The sequence below is a fragment of the Denticeps clupeoides genome, chromosome 11 (assembly GCF_900700375.1).
Source record: "Denticeps clupeoides chromosome 11, fDenClu1.1, whole genome shotgun sequence".
NCBI classification, from domain to species: Eukaryota; Metazoa; Chordata; class Actinopteri; order Clupeiformes; family Denticipitidae; genus Denticeps; species Denticeps clupeoides.
In genome coordinates this window covers 15,080,285-15,099,219 of record NC_041717.1, presented here as the reverse complement: position 1 = coordinate 15,099,219, position 18,935 = coordinate 15,080,285, and the positions used below count along the sequence as shown (strand labels likewise).

At 44.4% G+C, this 18,935-nt stretch overlaps 3 protein-coding genes across 3 annotated transcripts in view; 2 read left to right on the top strand and 1 right to left on the bottom strand.

Annotated features, from left to right (window-relative positions):
* Window positions 1-5,829, bottom strand: part of LOC114798984 (uncharacterized) — a 42,536-nt gene extending 36,707 nt beyond the window's left edge. The window contains exon 1 of the mRNA XM_028995028.1: window positions 5,559-5,829. Coding sequence (XP_028850861.1) covers window positions 5,559-5,585 — 27 coding nt within the window. The 5' untranslated portion in view covers window positions 5,586-5,829. The remainder of the gene's footprint in view (window positions 1-5,558) is intronic.
* Window positions 5,830-6,088: 259 nt separating this feature from the next.
* Window positions 6,089-10,668, top strand: riok2 (RIO kinase 2 (yeast)). The gene is made up of 10 exons (XM_028996236.1): window positions 6,089-6,267; window positions 6,479-6,617; window positions 6,690-6,806; window positions 6,929-7,104; window positions 7,184-7,272; window positions 7,917-8,108; window positions 8,226-8,318; window positions 8,403-8,795; window positions 8,898-8,994; window positions 10,418-10,668. The coding sequence occupies exons 1-10, from the start codon at window positions 6,202-6,204 to the stop codon at window positions 10,577-10,579; spliced, it is 1,524 nt and encodes a 507-aa protein (XP_028852069.1). The 5' UTR covers window positions 6,089-6,201; the 3' UTR covers window positions 10,580-10,668.
* A 1,857-nt stretch (window positions 10,669-12,525) lies between these two features.
* On the top strand, window positions 12,526-18,565 carry lix1 (limb and CNS expressed 1). Its single transcript, XM_028996701.1, has 6 exons — window positions 12,526-12,840; window positions 14,233-14,396; window positions 15,923-16,063; window positions 16,507-16,602; window positions 17,755-17,832; window positions 17,920-18,565. Exons 1-6 carry the CDS (start codon window positions 12,798-12,800, stop codon window positions 18,310-18,312), a joined length of 915 nt encoding a protein of 304 aa, XP_028852534.1. The 5' UTR covers window positions 12,526-12,797; the 3' UTR covers window positions 18,313-18,565.
* The last annotated feature ends 370 nt before the right edge of the window (window positions 18,566-18,935 follow it).

The following is an 18,935-nucleotide window of genomic DNA, read 5'->3' as shown; positions in this document are numbered from 1 at the left end:
CCACGCCTCGGACCCCGCATAGGCAGTTCTCCAGTTCTAATGTACCGTGCAGGCTAACAGAACCAACTGTGTCAATGTCGCTGAAAGATAAAGCACCCCTGGAAATTACTAGAATGAGCAACCCTTCTCCTTTGAAACAATGAGAAGATTCTTTTTTAGGTCTTTTAACCGAACAGAAAGAACTATGAGTTGCAAGGCCACGTGTCACAGCTTGGAAAAACGTTTTCATATCACACCATTGCAATCAGCAAAAAAAAAAATTAAAAAATGCAGACTCTGCAAGAAAAACCCTTAACACGTTAAATACAGAAGCAGAAAGACGTTGTTGTTTTAAGGATCTCAAATGATTTCCTCCATTCCATCAAAACAGGGACGGACAAAAGCCGGACGAGCAGGTAAAACTGAAGAAAGAGCGCCATCTAGCAAACAGAAACAACCGGGCAGGGTCTCAGCTCAGGGTGGGCAGCTCCGTGTTCATGTTTTATACGAGATCTGTCATTGTAAAGCCAGAACGATGGAACCCCAAAAAGGAGACACACAACAGTATCTTCTTCTTCTGTTGGCTTCAGCTTCTCCCATGACCTGTCACCATTTTCCTCCATCCTCTTTATATTCCTCAGCATCTCAAACATCTTTATCCAGCTTAGCCGGTCTTTTCCTCGGACGGAAATCTGCGTCTGCAGGCCAATAAAAACTTCGGCTACACTTTTTGTACGCTTAGTGTTGGAGATGTGGGGGCCACTTGCTGGTTTGAGATTATGACTGCTCTGCTTTTTTGGCCGCGCTGGAGGTCTGTTCGTCGGCTCTCCTGGCAGAGAATTAAAGGGAGCGGCATATTCCCAGCCAATGCAGATCCAGTGGGCATTAGAGTTCACAAATCCTTTAATCAGCCGATTGCAGCGGCCAGTTGGGCCCTTATCTCGCCCCGCAGCCGGCCTCCGGCGCCCCACCATCGCCCCCACGCCACCCTGCTTATTGTTGGCGGGGAAGAATGTGGAGTTGACCACGCCAGCCTCGGCGAACACAATCGAGACGGGGCTCTGGTGTGTAATTACAACACAACGAGTGAATAGCAGTGGAGGGGCTCTCCGCGAGGGGCCTACATTACCGGCATGTCAGCCGAAATTAAGTGCAACCACATTTTTTTTTTTGTATATGTGTGTGTGTGCGTGTGCATAATTTGTCTAAAGCAACCATGAGACAGGAGGCCACACAATTATGGCTTTGTGGGTTAGGTAAACAGAAATGATTGAGGCATAGGGAACGGGTGCATTATGGTGCAGTGAATGGGAAGAGAGGTTAACGTGGTGGGTTAACGGCGAGTACTGCACCTCTACACTCAAAAAGGGTTGAGTAAGATGGGGAAAACGATAGGCCTGCAGCAGGAAAGATCATTCAATTTCGATTAAAAAAGTACTTCCATGCTGTCACCTACAGATTATTTTAACTGTGGCCACTTGTAATACGTTCATTAATTTCCCACACATGCACACCGCCATTGAGAAGTTGAGGGTTAAAAATTGATGGGTTATTTGCTGTGGTTCATTTAAAGTATTCAAGGGGTTAAAGTGAAGTAACAGTGGGCGTGTCTGCCGTGCAGGGGGATCACGAGCGGCAACCAGTGATTGTCTCTCGCTCACGAAATCACAGCCGGTTTAAGTCGAAATAACCGCACACGTGGATTTGACGTGGATAAAATTCAAAAATTTTAACGGTCGGCTGCAAGCAACGTGAAGAGACGGACCCACAAATCAGTGCGGTGGCATGATGTCACCCCACTTAAAAGTATAAAGGAGGCCCACATCCACTGAACATTTCTGTACTGTATATATTATTTGTATTTACTAACAAATTGACAACATGACCAATATGTTGATGGATCAAAACTTCACTACTATACTCACGGAATAAAATATCGAAAAAATAATGACGTCACTGCCCCAAAGTCACGTGGTGGCCTAGCGGTTAAGGAAGTGGCCCTGTAATCAGAAGGTTGCCGGTTCGAATCCCGATCTGCCAAGGTGCCACTGAGGTGCCACTGAGCAAAGCACCGTCCCCACACACTGCTCCCCGGGGGCCTGTCATGGCTGCCCACTGCTCACTGCTCATGTGACAATCACTTCACTTCACATTGTAAGACATGTGCTTTCTTTGAGACACAGATGACACTAAATCTGAGATCTACCATCAATTTCGGTGAATGATTAGTAAGTTGCAAATGACTACGACACGAATGAGGTGTCCATCAGCGAGAACATTTCCTTTTTCAGGCCAGGCCACAGCTTGAAGAGTTGGTAGAACTTCCGTAAGCTGCAGTTGCAGACGCAGCCCCTGAGACTCGTGAAGGCGAGGGCTAAATGAAAAGTGAACACGAGCTGCGCTAATCCCAGCAGGAAGTCGTACAGACATGACACGTCCAGTGCCAAAACACAGGGCTTAATTAGTGAGCAGTTCCGGTCTGACGGTCAAGGGCGTGACCTCCTTTGGGGGAATAATGAGCCAGGCAATGTTTGGGGCCTCCGGCTGCGGCCGGGTCGCGGGACCGGGGTGCTGATTGCCGCTGCAGACGTGCTAAACTGACAGATTCAGGTGACCGGACAGTGAACCGTGCATTTGGCACCGGGTGCCTGAAATATTTGCCGGCTGCCGAAATTCTCTGTTTGGTGTCTTTTGTTTCCAGTTGGCGGAGCTCGACACGAACCCGGTCAGCTCGTCGAGCCTCGCTCTGAGGATCTGGCGTTGGGTGGGGGCTCCGACACCCCCCCCCCATGCCCCCCTCCCCACCAGCTTCATCAGAAGCTGACAAAAAAAAAAAAAAGACATTGCAGCTCGCATCTCTGCGTACATGCTTGAGGGGAAAGTCGTGTGTAAGACTTCACAAATTCATTCTTCTGCTGAAAACGACAAAAGTGGTTTGAACCTCTGGAAGCCAGCTCTCAGCTCCCAAATCTGAAACAAGCTCACCACAGGCCTCCATTGCTCGGAATATTACCCTGCTCGCTGCTTACCAAGAACAGATCAAATCTTAAACAATAAACAAAGTCTGAATTGTCTCCGTGCACACATGAAGTGAAGTGAAAGTGAAGTGATTGTCATTGTGAGACACCGCAGCACAGCACACGGTGACAATGAAATGTGTCCTCTGCTTTTAACCATCACCCTTGGTGAGCAGTGGGCAGCCATGACAGGCGCCCGGGGAGCAGTGTGTGGGGGAGTAGTAGGGGTGGTAGTAGCCTAGTGGGTAACACACTCGCCTCTGAACCAGAAGACCCAGGTTCAAATCCCACTTACTACCATTGTGTCCCTGAGCAAGACACTTAACCCTAAGTTGCTCCAGGGGGGGACTGTCCCTGTAACTACTGATTGTAAGTCGCTCTGGATAAGGGCATCTGAAAAATGCTGTAAATGGGACGGTGCTTTGCTCAGTGGCACCTTGGTGGACTGGGATTCGAACCGGCCACCTTCTGATTATGGGGGAGCTTCCTTAACCGCTAGGCCACCCGTGTCACATGTGACCTAATTTCTAAAGCATGCGACTAAAATAAATTTGAGGTCGCATTGGGGCGACCAGCCATTCAGTTTGAAAAAGAGTCTCCAAAAACTCCCTGTGGTTTAAATGACAGACATATATTAGGAAAATATTGTATTCAACACCAATCAGAGGTCGTGAAGGGCGGGGCCCACCTCTGATTGGCCGTTGTCCATATTCCTGTTTGAAAGTGTGCATGCTGCAGTCAGACAGAGAGAGGTGAGTAGCCTGGACCCGTCAGAGTGAATGTGGCCACGGATTAGAGGGTTATTCAGCCCTTAATAGTGAGATCCGAACCAGACACGTACAGCTTTTGAAAAGTAAAGGAAGCAGACCTGTAATCAGAAGGTTGCCGGTTCAAATCCCAAACCGCCAAGTGACACTGAGGCAAAGCACCATCCCCACACACTGCTCCATGGGCGACTTTCATGGCCGCCCACTGCTCACCAAGGGTGATGGAATAAAAGCAGTCACCTGACTACTCATTTACTGTACAAGCCAGAGTAAAATGACAGAAATGAAATGTTGAGAAAGCACAGTGCAGCTATAAAACACATTAAACGCAGTGATAAATGTACTGGACCAGTGTCCCCTCTTCCTGCCACCTTTCAGCAACAGGCAGAGGCAAACAGATCATCAGGCCGAATTGATAATCAAGTTCAAGCCCTTAAAACACTTTTCATTTAGATTTTCTTTTTATTTCCTTGTTATTTCAGCTCAGTGAAGCATTTTAAGCACCAACACATTTGCAGACGTGCTTCAGCCAAAGAACTTTATGTTAACCAGATTGTCAGTTTACATTTTACATTTAGAGCATTTATCAGACACCCTTATCCAGAGCGACTTACAATCAGAAGTTACAGGGACAGTCCCCCACTGGAGCAACTTAGGGTTAAGTGTTTTGCTCAGGGACACAATGGTAGTAAGTGGGGTTTGAACCTGGGTCTTCTGGTTCATAGGCGAGTGTGTTACCCAATAGGCTACTACCACCAGATTACAAGTCAATATTGCCTAAATGGACAGTGGTTAAAAAAAAAACTGAACATGTAAATCTGTTGTCCTGATGCACATGCATGTGTCAGCCGTCCTTATTTAGGGACAGTCCCCCTGGAGACACTCAGGATTATGGGTCTTGATCAGGCACACAATGGTAGTGAGTGGGGTTTGTGTCTGTGACTTTGTTACCATCAGCACTAAAAAAAAAAAAAAAAAAAGGAAGGAAGGAAGGAACGAAAAAAGCAATCCCAGAAAAAGCAACACATCCCCAATGCGTGCTCACCAACTCCCAGAATGCAACGCTGGTGTGTAATTCCCATGCTGCGTGTCTTTTTCAGGAAGCAGCGTTCAGAGGATGCTTTCTGGATGACGTTTACCGGCTAATCTTAATGAAATGAAGCCCAGACAATGTATGAATCCCCTGGGTGACATTATTATAAGAATATGCAGCATAAGTAATCTGTTATTAAGAAGGAAAGGCAAACGTGCCCAGATGAAGCGTCATGTGACAGGTGCAATGCAGATGTGGAGCAACAGTGACATCTGGTGGTTGGAATGGGAACGACATTTTGGTCAAAAGTGCGAGTATATTCCCATCACTTCATGTTTTGTTGCACATTATCATCTCAAGCTTCATCATGGTGTGCGCAGCATAGGGACCTCACCCGCTGTAAACCTGAAGGTGATTCAGGGAGGGCAGACAGTTCATAAAGTCATACAGTCTGACCTGAGCAGCATTTTACCAGTTTCAAAATGTTGTGAACATTCATCGTGATATTTTGGGTCTACGTCAGAATCAGAATGCCGCCTTCAAACGTTTTGGTTGAAGTTCACCAATCAGACAAAAACTTTATTATTATCTGACGCAAGTTTCCCCACAATAACTGAAAGATTGTAAACAAATGAATTTTGTTAAAAATGTTATATAATTTTATTGGATGTGTGCAAGTAGCTCTGCACATTCAGTAGGGGTAAAAAAAAAAAAAAAAAAAGCTCCGCTTATTATCAGAGTTGACTTTGAAGCAGCGCCTACCTTCGGCATCTGTTTGTTGGACCTCATTGAAACCTGGAACAAAATGCAATCGTTGCACTGCTTCGGAAGCGCAGGGTTCGGCAGCCTTTAAAGAGCGCGAACGGAACGAACGTCGGTTCCACGCGGTGGCAGCGGCTACCGCACGTTGCTACGCGCGGCTAGTAACGCAGTTGCAGCGCCTCGCTCGCTTCCGTCCCAAATGTTCAGCGTTCATATCGTTCATTTCCACACTTCACAGTTGAGGTTAACACAGACACCGTTAATAAGTATTAACGTCAGACGACAAAACGCTGATTTGTAGCGGTTTGTTTACGATGCTGCACACTGTATGTCAAACAGTGCCGCTCTCGGCTTTGAAAATAGAATAGACTGCAATTATATTAATAATGAAGATTTTAACTTGTACGTGATCGTGTCGGTGAATTAAATGTATTTCGCAAATCTATTGAACCAACATTCTCAGAAACTGATCGGCGAGTGACGAGACTTTTATTGTGACACAAAGTACGAGCCTTGACCCGGAAGTTGCCGAAGTGCTTCTTCGCAGGCGGTCACGTGTTCTCTGGAGCGGCTCGCTTCCAACTGAAGAGTTTCTCGCTGCAAAGTTGAACGAATTGATTGCTTTCGTTGGCGCCGTCCAACGATGGGGAAATTAAACGTCGTGGTTTTACGGTATCTCTCCCGGGAGGATTTCCGCGTTCTTACTGCGGTGCGTACCGACAACATGGCTAGCTAACAAGCTAACTCACGTGTGCTAAATATGTGCCAGCTTCTCAGTCAACCCAGCTATAAAACATTATGACAGTGAAGTCGGCCGCGATTTAATCTTCGCTCCCATTGCTAAGTCGACACGCACACGTCTCAGTGCTGCGTGTAATGTTTTCATGTGTTTACTTTTAAGTAATGTCTCTTAATAACAGGTTGAAATGGGAATGAAGAATCACGAAATTGTGCCAGTCAGCCTAATTTCTTCAATAGCCAGTCTTCGACATGGAGGGTGCAACAAGGTGCTGCGAGAACTGGTGAAACACAAACTCACAGCATATGAACGAACCAAAAGTAAGTTTTTTCTCCTTTATATATATTGTCATGGGTTGTCAGACAGTGAACACAGCTTTCTCTTGGCTCCAGCTGTACAAGGTTATCGTTTGAACTACGGAGGATATGATTATTTGGCTCTGAAGACACTGTCATCACGGGATGTCGTGGCATCAGTGGGAAATCAGATGGGTGTGGGGAAAGAGTCAGGTGAGATGAGTTCTGACATGCACAATATGTCATATGTTCAAAAGATATCAGGCTGACATAACAAGAGGTTCCAGAATGGTTTGAAATGTGTAGTTTGCACTGACTCTTGATTTGCTTTGCAGATATCTACATTGTGGCGAATAACGAGGGTGAGCAGTTTGCTCTCAAACTTCATAGACTTGGAAGGACATCTTTCCGAAACCTAAAGAACAAGCGTGATTACCATAAACACAGGCACAGGATGTCATGGCTCTATCTGTCACGTCTCTCTGCCATGAAAGAATATGCCTACATGAAGGTATGTTGTATGGTTTTTTGTTGATCATGCAGAGCTAGCAGATCACAAGCATTTTATTTCCTTTGGTTTCTTCTTTCAGGCTCTGTATGACAGAGGGTTTCCTGTCCCAAAACCCGTGGATTACAACAGGCATGCAGTTGTAATGGAGCTGCTCGCTGGTTACCCGTTGTGAGTTGGACGCCTTATGAATGATTGAAGATGTGTAAATCTCACATGAACTGTGAGAAATGGGACGGAACCTTTTCCTTTATGAAGACTTAAGGGAACAAATTCCAGATCTGTCTGTCTGAGCTTCCGCCCTCTAAATGATGAAGCAGAATGACTAAAAGCACTCTTTACACCTATCACCAATTCTAGCCACCGCAGGACCATAGTCAGGCTAGTAGAACTGGTATTAATATTAAATAATCTCACAAAGTGAATTTTTATAATAGGGGACTTGTAAAGGAACACATTGTTAATTTATTGCTTAAATTTGCACCCATCATCAGATGACTTTAATACCACCAGCAGCAAACCATTTGAGATTCTGGACTGTACTTTGCTCAGTGACCCCTCAATTCAATTCGAACCGGCAACCTTCTGATTACGGGGCCGCTTCCTTAACTGCTAGGCCACTGAGGTGCCACAGAGCAAAGCACTGTCCCCACACACTGCTCCCCGGGCACCTGTCATGGCTGCCCACTGCTCACCAAAGGTGATGGTTAAAAGGACACATTTCACTGTGTCATAGTGTGCTGTGCTGTTTCACAATGTCTTTCACTTCACTTTCACTGAATAGATTTATTAATTTAACCTTCTCTGACATACAGATGTCAGATTCGAGATGTGAAGGACCCATCTGGCCTGTACAGTGAGGCCATGGACCTGATAGTCAAACTGGCCAACCATGGGCTGATCCATGGTGATTTCAACGAGTTCAATCTCATGCTTGACGACAGCGATCACCTCACCATGATTGACTTTCCACAAATGGTGTCTACCTCTCATCCTAACGCGGAATGGTGAGTGGAGTGGTGTTATTGATTAATCCACGTCTATACACTAGTAAAACAGACACATGTCTATACACACGTCATTTATCCCTTTCAACCATTTTCCACTTGTTCCACTATTCACAGGTATTTTGACAGAGATGTCAAGTGCATCAGAGATTTCTTCATCAAAAGATTCAGTTATGAAAGTGAACTGTATCCTACTTTCAAAGACATAAGGTAGCTCTGGTTTTGCGGTTTTTAATATTGAGGTTGAGGTTGTACAGACATCGTGTAACGTCATCGGTTCTGATGTGCCTGTAGGCGGGCATGTTCTCTGGACATTGAGATTGCTGCTAGTGGCTACACCAAAGACATGCAGAAGGATGACCAGCTCCTCCACCCTGAGGGACCAGAGGCCAGTGAGGGGCAAAGTGATGAGGAGGAGCTGGATGAGGGGCTCACTGAAGAGTTTCACCCCCACCCTGAAGAACACGTGGACCTGGAGGAGTACAGAAAGAACATGCTGGAGTTGGAGGGTGAGGTCAGACCAGCTGAGTCTGGAGAGGATGCACTTCCACCAGACGGCCCCAGTGAAGCTCAGCAACGTGAAGCCAGGACTGAGGGGGACGTGTGTGCCGGTAGCGAGGAGGAAGACGATGAATGCCCAGATCTGGTAGATTTGTCTGCAGTCAACAAAAATTATCAACCTTTCAGGTACTGCACCCCAAAAAGACAATTTAAACTCCGCAAATGTATTTTATTCTGTCATATTTCAAATGACACTGTCTTCATTTTTATGTTGTGTAATGTCTGCAGAGACAGTGAAAGCCTCCAGCATGTCAGTGAGCATCGGAGAAGAACCACCAGTGAGAGCACAGTTGGCAGTGTGGGCAGCTGCTCCACCATTCCTCCAGTGAGTTCCGCCTGTGACTGCCTATCCAGTCACGTGTTTTTATTGGATGCTCCACTCCAGTACATGTCATGAATTATGAATTTCCTCAGCAGAAATTTTACAAATTTCAATATCCTCATAAAATGTCTCTCTGTGCACACTTGGGGGTGTGATAATAAGGAAAGATGGAAATTTTGTGATATGTGATTAGTTTATCGAAGTCTGAAGCCTGTGTGTGGCAAAAATATTTTTATAGCAGTAATATAAAAGTTTATATGGTAGTTTAATATTATTTCTTCCATTCTATTCACATGATTGCATCATTGAGAATTAGCCTGTAATAATTCAGCAAATCATGAAATCTTGATGCCAGCCATCAGCGTATTTCTGCAGACATCTAGAGAAGGTGGTGGTGATTGGAAGTACAATGTTACTTTAACCCTGGCAACATAATTAGCATATTGAATGCCATGTAAGGCATCTCTCACGTCAAGATTTAGGTGCCGAAAACAAAATTATGATGACACTACTTTGTCAGATGTATTTTGAGTAGGCGGGGCTTATGGTAATTATTTTACCCTACGTGTTTGTTGCTCTTTCCCTGCTGCATTTTTTTGTCCTACAGATTGATAGGCCATTCTTGTCTGACTGCAACGCGGTGCATTGGTAACACAATTCTTTTTTTTAAATTCCTGATTAGAACTGAGGGGATGTCATTAGCATGCGGTGGGTGCATCAGCACACAAATGCACCGCAGCCCAGTCCAGCCATTTAATCCAATGTCAGCCAGGCAAAATCAATCGTCCCAGACACCCAGTCACATGATCACCAGATTCGATCATGACCAGGGAGGCTTAAGTGGCTTTCTGAGTCACATGACCCAGCCTGGTTGCACAGTCTGCTCTCTGCTGAGTGTTGGGTTGCACTTATCGGCAGCCGCAGAGGGGGGAATAGTGAGACGGTGCTGCTGAACAAATTCATTCCTCTATTGATGCCTGCTGTCAGACATGCATTTCATTTCATTTTTTTTTCCTTTTCATGACGCCAATCACCTCTCTCTGTTGCTCCTAGAGTCTCTCCCCCAATTTATCGTTTTACCCAAACACCACTCCATTATGCTGCAACCTCTTTGCCAAGGGAGCAGCTGTGAGGGTTTGCATTACAGTGTGTCTGGGAATTCAGTTGAATGTTACTTTCTCTCCTTGATCTTTGCTCATACTGGCTCAGTTCCTAACTCACTCACAGAAATGTATTTTACACAATTTAATTCAAAAAGGTAAATCTTTCAACCATTTTCAGAAAGTGGACATTCTGTGTAGTCCTTGCTTTTTATTTTTTACTAATTTGAGGGTCTGGTTTAACAATTTGACATTTGTGACTTATGTAAAACAGAGAATATGCCTTTATATGGTAGCTTTTTTTAACGTGTGTGTGTTTCTGCTAGGAGGTGATCCGGCAGAAAGTGAAGCGGCAGCTCACCAAGCAGCAGAAATCCGCCCACCGTCGCCGCCTACAGAAGGGCGAGGCCAACGTGGTGACGAAGGAGAGGAGGGAGAACATGAGCAACATCAAAAGCAGCTTGGATGCTGTCCACTTCTGGGGCTGATTCTTGCTCCACGGCGCCCCCTGATGGACTTTTTCATGGCATGTCCTTCAATGTAAATAATAAAATACTGTCAGTCGTCTCTGTTCGTAGTCACGTCTTCGCTTATTTGATTCCTGCAGAAATACTATTAGTTTTTTACCCATACACAGGAAATTGTTTTTGTCAAACAAGTGAAAAATGCTGAATATTTCAGTTTAAAGTGAATCAAGTTAGCATGCTTAGCCGTCCCCATGGCTGGCCTGGGATGTACAGTAGGCACGGCAAGCGTGCACCGGCATAAAGGAGGTGGAAACAAGGGGCTTCAGTGAAGCAGTGCCGCTGTGTAAACTTGGTTGACGGTGTCCTTTGTGGCGCCAGCCGGCTGTGCCAGGAGAGGACGGCATGCCATGGATCACTGTTTACATTTCCCACAGCAGGAGATTCAAACAAGGCCCACTTTATCCAGGAAGCATGCAGGTCATGTCAATACAACCCCGCCCTGTATTTTAAACATTGTTTTTAGGCCTGACTTATGGGTACCATACACCTTCTTCTGGGTTATTTTTCAGGTTTCGACGTGATGACGTGGTAATGGATCATAAGGCAAACATCAGTCTTGGTGCCCATGTGTGAGTGAAAAGGCTTTCATTAGTCACATGTCTGCACCCGGCGGGCGTTCCGTTATTTCCTGCACAGGCTGCCCCAGCTCTTCACTCTAGAAGATGTAAACATTAGAGGTTTCTCACCATCTGCTCGGCTTTCACAAGCGCTCCTCACTCTGCTGTGTTTGATTGACATGAAAACTTCGGCTGGGGTCACGTGAGGTCAGCGGTTCCCAACCCGACCCTCTGGGTGCTGTACCACCATCCCAGCACACCTGGACTATATAATCCTGGGATAGTTTGTGGAATACCCAGAACCCATATGTGATTTGACAGTTCCGTTACAGCTTTGATCATACACTGCAGATGATGAATGATTGATTGATGCCATAATATGTTCTACTTGGGTATTATACTGATTCATTAAAAAATGAATAGCTGGAAAAATGTGATATATTATGAAGTGAATTTTTTGCGTTATGTTTTATGTTAATAGTTATGGCCCATATCTTGTGGAAATCAGGAATCCAGTATGTCAGTTTATTAGAATATACCCACAATACAGAAGTGTCCAATCTCCCATAGGTGTTCCGCTACTGAGAAGAGAAGATCTGATGACTGAAACCCATTCCTGATAGATAGATATATTGATAGATACATAGATAGATAGATAGATAGATAGATAGATATGAAATTAAAATACAAAAATTAATAACTGCTGTGGAAGAAAAGAATAAAACCCCTGAGGATTTGATTCTCTGGCCTGTTTCATTTTGAATGTGTTGCCCACCCCCTCTCTGTGCCGTGATTGTCAGAAGCCCTGTCAGTTATGCAAAACACTCCGGCTCCTTCCCAGGAACCTTACAATGAGCCTCGTATCATGAATGGACTGGCTGAACACAAGCCCCGCCGACCTGCACGGTTTGAATGCGAGGCGTTCGGTTTCAAGGCGCTGCAGATAGCACCATATCCCATCCGTTGTTCCTGAAAGAAGACAAAGATGAGCCTCTAGTCGAGTATGAGACTGATGACCATTAGAGGGATAGTGTGGCAAAACATTACATGTTGATCGCTCTAGTGCAGGTTCAGAGGATAGTCTTCAGATGTCTCCGACTACAGAATGTCCAGGACTACGTCCCTATGAGTGAAGAAATCCAGTGTGTACATTTACATTACCCCATGTGTAACTGAGGACATGGGACCGTTGCCACAGCACAACAGAGTTTGCTTTGCAGAATCGGTTTGATTTCGACCTGGCCTGAGTGAATTGAGAAGGGGGCTGCAACATTCCTTCAAGGGGATTGAGGCACTGCCTGTGGGTGTGTGAGTTAGATTTTAAGGGGGCAGAGGCGGGATTGAACCACAGCAGCCAACCTCACGGCTAATTAGTTCAACTCTTGACAAAGGTGGGCCAACTACAGAGGGGGACCCCTGGGGCAGCCTAGCTGCGCCCGCCACACTTGATTGGAGGCCCAGAGGAGAATGGAGTTTAAAAGGGGTGGGGGCACCCCCCCCCCATCATTTGTTCTGCTGGGATCGGAGCTGGAGCTGGAGTTGGAGCACTTGGCCGTTCACACAGACCTGGAGCATGTGAGAGAGAGCTGCTCCTGGACGGCGAGGACCCATCAGAGACAAGCATGTTCAAAACCCACCCACAGGATGATGCCGTCTTCAAAGACTGTAAGCAAAACAGCGTTTATATTCATAATCATCATTCCAACTTGACTGGTATTTACTGCTCTGTGGGACCTGTGGTTTTGATAGGCTGTCTTTCAGCTTTGATATGATAAGATCAACAGGGTTGGATTTATTTTTATTCATTTATACATTTGTCAGCAGTATAGAATCACTACTCATAGAAAATGCACATTTAACATTAGTGAACCTGCATACAATTTTTAATAACAAAATATATTGGCTGGATACATGTAAATTCCAGTCCATGTGGCACAGTGCTGCCCATTGAAGATTAATCCACAGCATGTGTTATTAGATATATTGTTACATGCACACGATTATACTTATCAGACCATGGAATAATATTTACTCTGGGTGGTGCACACTTTAACTGTTCCACTAAAATAAATGCATTCCACTGGAATGAAGTAGACCTGCTGCCCTCTACAGCAATGTGTAATGCTCTCCTCTTTAATGCGATAATGGATGTGTTGCAGCCACATTACTGACTGTCTGTTGGTTCATATCAGTCATGCACTCAATATAATGTACCAGTACGCTATACTTTCAAGTTTGTAGTATGTAGTTACACTACCATTCAAAAGTTTGGATGCACCAACTCTGTGGTTGTTATGGAGACATGTTGAGTATTTTTTTGTTGGAGGAGAAAGCTAAGTATGATTGCTTTGTTCACTATTGTCATCGTCAAAAGCAACTTCAAGAGATGCATTTTTTATTTTACAATCACGTGTCTTTAGTTATTTTATATAATGTAAAAAATGTCAGACCCATAAATAGGTGCGCACAGACTTTTGACTGGTAGTGTGTGTGTGTGTGTGTGTGTGTGTGTGTGTCAGTGTGTATCTGGTATGGAACAGAGCATTGAGTTCAAGAGTTGTTATCACAGGTGTAACACCTCAGAGAGGTTCATACACCCCCCACCCCCCACCCCCGACCCTCTTAGTGTAATTTCATAATGGCACTACAGGGCAATTGGCCATTACACAAAAATCAACAGCCAGGGTTCAAGTCTTAAGGTCACTTATTTGCTTGGCATGTCATTCCTCTGGCGAGATGTGATGAATTGGAGGCAGACCTGAAAAATTCTTTTTGGTTTTGGACAAGTTCAATAAACATTGGAGTAAAAGGGGTCTGCACCCACTTTTGACGGTCTAACTGTCCACCACCCTGACACTTAACTAAACAGTTCTCATCTGTGAAATGTCAAACAATAGAAAATGTTCCCTTTCTGGTACAGTTGCTAAAAGTAATATTTATATAAGCAGAGTGAAGTGATGAAATGTATTTTTTTAATGTTACAAAATTGTATTGTTTTAGTTGACAAAGCTGTGTCAATGCTGAGCTCATTTTCGCTGTGAATTTACGAATTTACAGTGAACGTCGTCTCCATGCTCCATCACTTCTGGGAGCAGAAGCAGGTGACAGGAGCCCACGTCCGGCCGGAGAGCCTGATTGTGTACGAGTCCTCCCCTTCTCCCAGCCCCCCATTTATCTGCTATGTCACCTTACCGGGGGGCAGCTGCTTCGGTAATTTCCAGGTAATTGAGCTGCCAATGAAACGGCATTGCAAAACGCGATGGGCGCGCACATGCTGCCCTGAGAGCAGGCGAGGGGCACCGAAGGACCTTACACCAATAAAGGTCTCATTCACTGTGAGAAAACAAGGGTCTCCCGGGGGCTCAGGCTGCATGTGAACATCCAACGAAAGCCAAAATCGAGGGGAAGATGTGAGGAATACGGGAGGGCCACAGGTGGTTCTCATTAGTCCTATTACACAAAACCCACCGCAAATCAGAGTGGTTTTTTTCCCGGAAAGTTCTAGAACTACAGACACCTACTCATGAAAATACGTTGTACTCCGTTTGTGCCAACTTGATGTTACAGTGCAGTTCTGTGTGAAAATGGATGTGATCTGTGGTGCCATCAATAATAAATATCCACAATGGTACCGATTCAAACCATAATCCGCCGTAATATCTAACAACTGTGGATCATCCGGAGCCCACATGCAAAGAGCTATTAACAAAGTTTAATATGGTGCAAAAGACAAAAGACCCGGAACCTTCAATGGCCTTTTTGTCTATGATCCAAGTACGTCTTTCAAGCAATTGCAGATCCATATACTAGGGCAGCAGCTGCTGCCATTTGGCTGGCCGGGGTCTTTGGCTTCACCCTCGATGGCTTTTATTCACATCAGCCCAGCCTCTTACATTCACATCCATTCAGCGGGGTCCCCTTTATTCGGTTTAATCCGTCCGGGCACAGCAGAGTGATTCCAGTGAAAACGCATTTCTCAGCATTTTCTACGGAGATCAAAGACATGCCATCCGCTCAGGCCCCTTAATTCCTTTTATGTTTGCACTCACTCACATGCACTGCCTGTTTTTTTACTTTTTTTATTGTTATTTCATTTGGCTAAAGTTGTCTTTAAATGCAGTCATTATATCTCTTATTTTTTTGCCGTAGCCACCTCCCCAATGGGTTCAGTGCATCTGATCTTGTTGGGCGAGCACTTACATAACCAGATTCTGAATCCCATGATAAAGTTGGTGTGTCATGATCAAATCGTCGTAAATTGCTTGGCATCAGCCACTGCTTCGTTTTTAATTCAATCATCCAAAAAACAGACAAGCATCATGGGACAAGCCGTGGCAGAAGAGACAGTGCGTCATGCGATCTCTGCTAATGAAAGCAACTCTTGTTTTCCGACGCTTCAGATCAGATTTATTGATCTGTCACACGCACATGCAAAATGCGTCTGCATAGAGCACAGCATCATGATTCATTGCGACAGTTATGGCAGAGGAATACTACACAAAGCAATAACATTGCTATGACGCTGCATAAAACAATAAGAAAACTCTATTGTTAAATGCCTTGTTAGTGCAATTCAGCTCAGCGAGTATGAAAACTACCCGTAAAACTGAATGGGCTCAATTAATTGCATTGACATTTGGACGGTAGTGAATATGCATCCTGCAACAAGGCATATTAGCATTGTTATCAGAATTAGGCTACATCCTAGTGAGACTAAAGCCTACAACACGTGAACCTGTGTGTGCAGGATTGCTCCACCCGGGCGGAGGCCAGACGCGACGCAGCACGCATCGCCCTGATGAACTCCATGTTCAATGAGCTCCCATCTCGTCGAATCACTCCAGACTTCATTGCCTGCAGCCTGAAGGAGGCTGCATCCACCACTAGTGTGAGTTTCACTGCATGAATGGCATGGTGCTACCAGGGGGGTTGGCAAGGTTACATTACGTTGCGTTAATCAGAACAGGGATGTTACAATGTCATGGGACTTCGACCAACCATCACTGCCCTGTGTCACATCTGCTATATTACTTAAGTGAACCTTTGAACCCTTGTTCCGATGCCTCTAAGAACAGGAGGCCAATGCAAAGTTAATGAGCTGCCAGAATGGTTGTCTGTGATGCTGTGCAGTGTGTTTGGCCTGAGAAGCGTACTGCCTCCTGTCTCGCAACAAATGAAGGTCAAAGTCAACTCTAAATGTACAGAGAACCTGTGAACCACTTGTCCTTTATTGCAAGCATCACATTCGTCCATGTCCTCCATGGCTAATGAAACTTGATTCTGCAGTTGCCCAGATTCCTAAAAGTATTCTGTTGTTCCCTCCATGTTCAGGAGACAATTGAGGATGCAACTGACCCCAGCACCGGCATAGGAGCATACTGTTTCATGCTTGAGTCAAACATCGGTAAAACAATGCTGGAATTTCAGGTACTTTGTTGTGCTTTTCTAACAAAATTGCATGTAAAAGTATTTTCTCATTTTTATGTTGATGATGCATTGCATTGTGTAACTTTTTATACTATGCCTTTTGTGATTTTCTTGTCATTTTATTCTAGGACAGCATATTAATTTCAATGCTAACTAACATCATATGATAACATCATATCTAGGCCTAGCGGTTAAGGAAGCAGCCCCGTAATCAGAAGGTTGCCGGTTTGAATCCCGATCCGCCAAGGTGCCACTGAGGTGCCACTGAGCAAAAGCACCGTCCCCACACACTGCTCCCCGGGCGCCTGTCATGGCTGCCCACTGCTCACTCAGGGTGATGGGTTAAATGCAGAAGACAAATTTCACTGTGTGCACTGTGTGCTGTGCTGCTGTGTGACAATCACTTCACTTTACTTTATATGAAGGAGGTCTAGTTAGCTGTAACTGAGAGAGTATGATGTTGCTAACCAGCTGTAATGTCCTTTTCAAAATGAATAAGAAGTTCTATGAAGATTTGATGTATGCATTTTAGTGATGGTAATGGAATACCCGATCGGCCTCAGGTATTCATGAATGTTGTAGCAAAGTGATCTTATATTCAAGTCGATACGATTTGTTATCATTGTGTTTAATTCAGTTTAAATCTGTGGACCATTTCCAAAGCATTCACTAGAATACTTTATTTATTCTAAAAACCTGCAGTATGCAGCAAATGTGTTATGCGCATAAGTTACATGTTGGCATCAAAACAAGTGTTTTTGCCCATCATAAATCATAAAGACTGATTGTAAAGGTAGAGTGTAAGGGTTCGAGGTTGATAGACTATACTGATTACACTTCGTGTTAGATAATAATCCATTGCAATCATGCAGAATACACCTCAAAAATGATAATGATTCCCAGTTTGTACATCTGCGCTTCATTATTTTTAACAGTTTTGAAGATGGCAGATGTCCAGTGAGACTAAAAGCGTTGTATTTTAACCACAACTGTTACAAAGACATTCCATGTGTGGCCTGCTTCTTCTGATGTCAGCTGATAGTGGAGGGATGTATATCATTCTAATGCTGCATAAAAGCACTGATTGATTTAAACCTTTTTTTGCAGTAAAATAAATTATTCTGTGCATGTGTGTGTTCCCACGTTCCCTAGGAAATTATGACAATTTTCCAACTTTTGCACTGGAATGGAACACTAAAATCTTTTCGGGAAAGAAAATGCAGTCGCCAGGTAGGCTTCAGGAGGAATTTTTTTAGATCCTTTCAGATAAATTTTATTACAAATCATGACATTTGCTCGATCTTGTCCTGTTTTCAGCATGTCATAAGCTACTACTCCCAGCACCGACTGGACGAGTGCACAAGGAGCCACATGGTGCTGGACTGGATGATGCAGGAGCAGCGCAGCCCTGGCCTGGTTTCCCACGAGCTGCAGGTAGCCCTGAGGGAGCTGGCCGATGCCAGGCGGGCTGGCAGGGAGCTCCGCTTCTACAAGGAGAAGAGAGAGATCCTGAGTCTTGCCCTCAGCCAAGCATACAGCAAAGACCTGGAGCACATCTGTGAAGAGACAGAGTGGAGCCAAGCGGAGGCCAACCCAGATTGTATAGCACACAATGGAGATGTCTGCCAGACAAACGGCCTGCTAGACAAGTCTGATCACTATCGTTTGTATTCCCAGGAAGATATAAGTGATGGAGAGACCTTTGACTGAAATCTTACTTCTGTCAGAGACTGGGATGAACAGTTTAATCCTTGGATGTGAAGATGTGTCTCTGTTTTCTGTTAAAATATGTACGTAACTTCAGAGTACTAAGTGGTTTGCGTCATTTTATCTGTCCATGGAATGTATTGTTTTTTACCTCAGATATATTGTGATTTTTTTTTACTAACGAAGCCTAATAACAAAGTCTTATATACATTTTAAATGTGATAATGCTTCTGCAGGGTGTGACCATACATTTTGTTGATTATAGGGAAACTGCTAAATGTTTGCATAAGGGAAAAATAAAATGTATTTTGTAAATAATGTAAATAAAAATTTGTAATTATGGTATTGTACCTCTGAATCTTCTTCTGCTGGCACATCGGAGAAGAAACACTTTATATTAACTCTGGGTTAGTGTCCTGAACACCCACAACGATCGATTTCTGAACAATGCAATACTGGCGAGCAGATATTCAAAATGAATCACATAGGGTGTGTTTGTTTGAAGCATACTTATGCTTTATTATTATTATTAATATCAATGTTCTTATGACTGAGCGAAGTGAGAGAACTTAAACGTATTGCAAATTGCATTAACGTAATTCTCACTGACAAACGCGTTATGAATA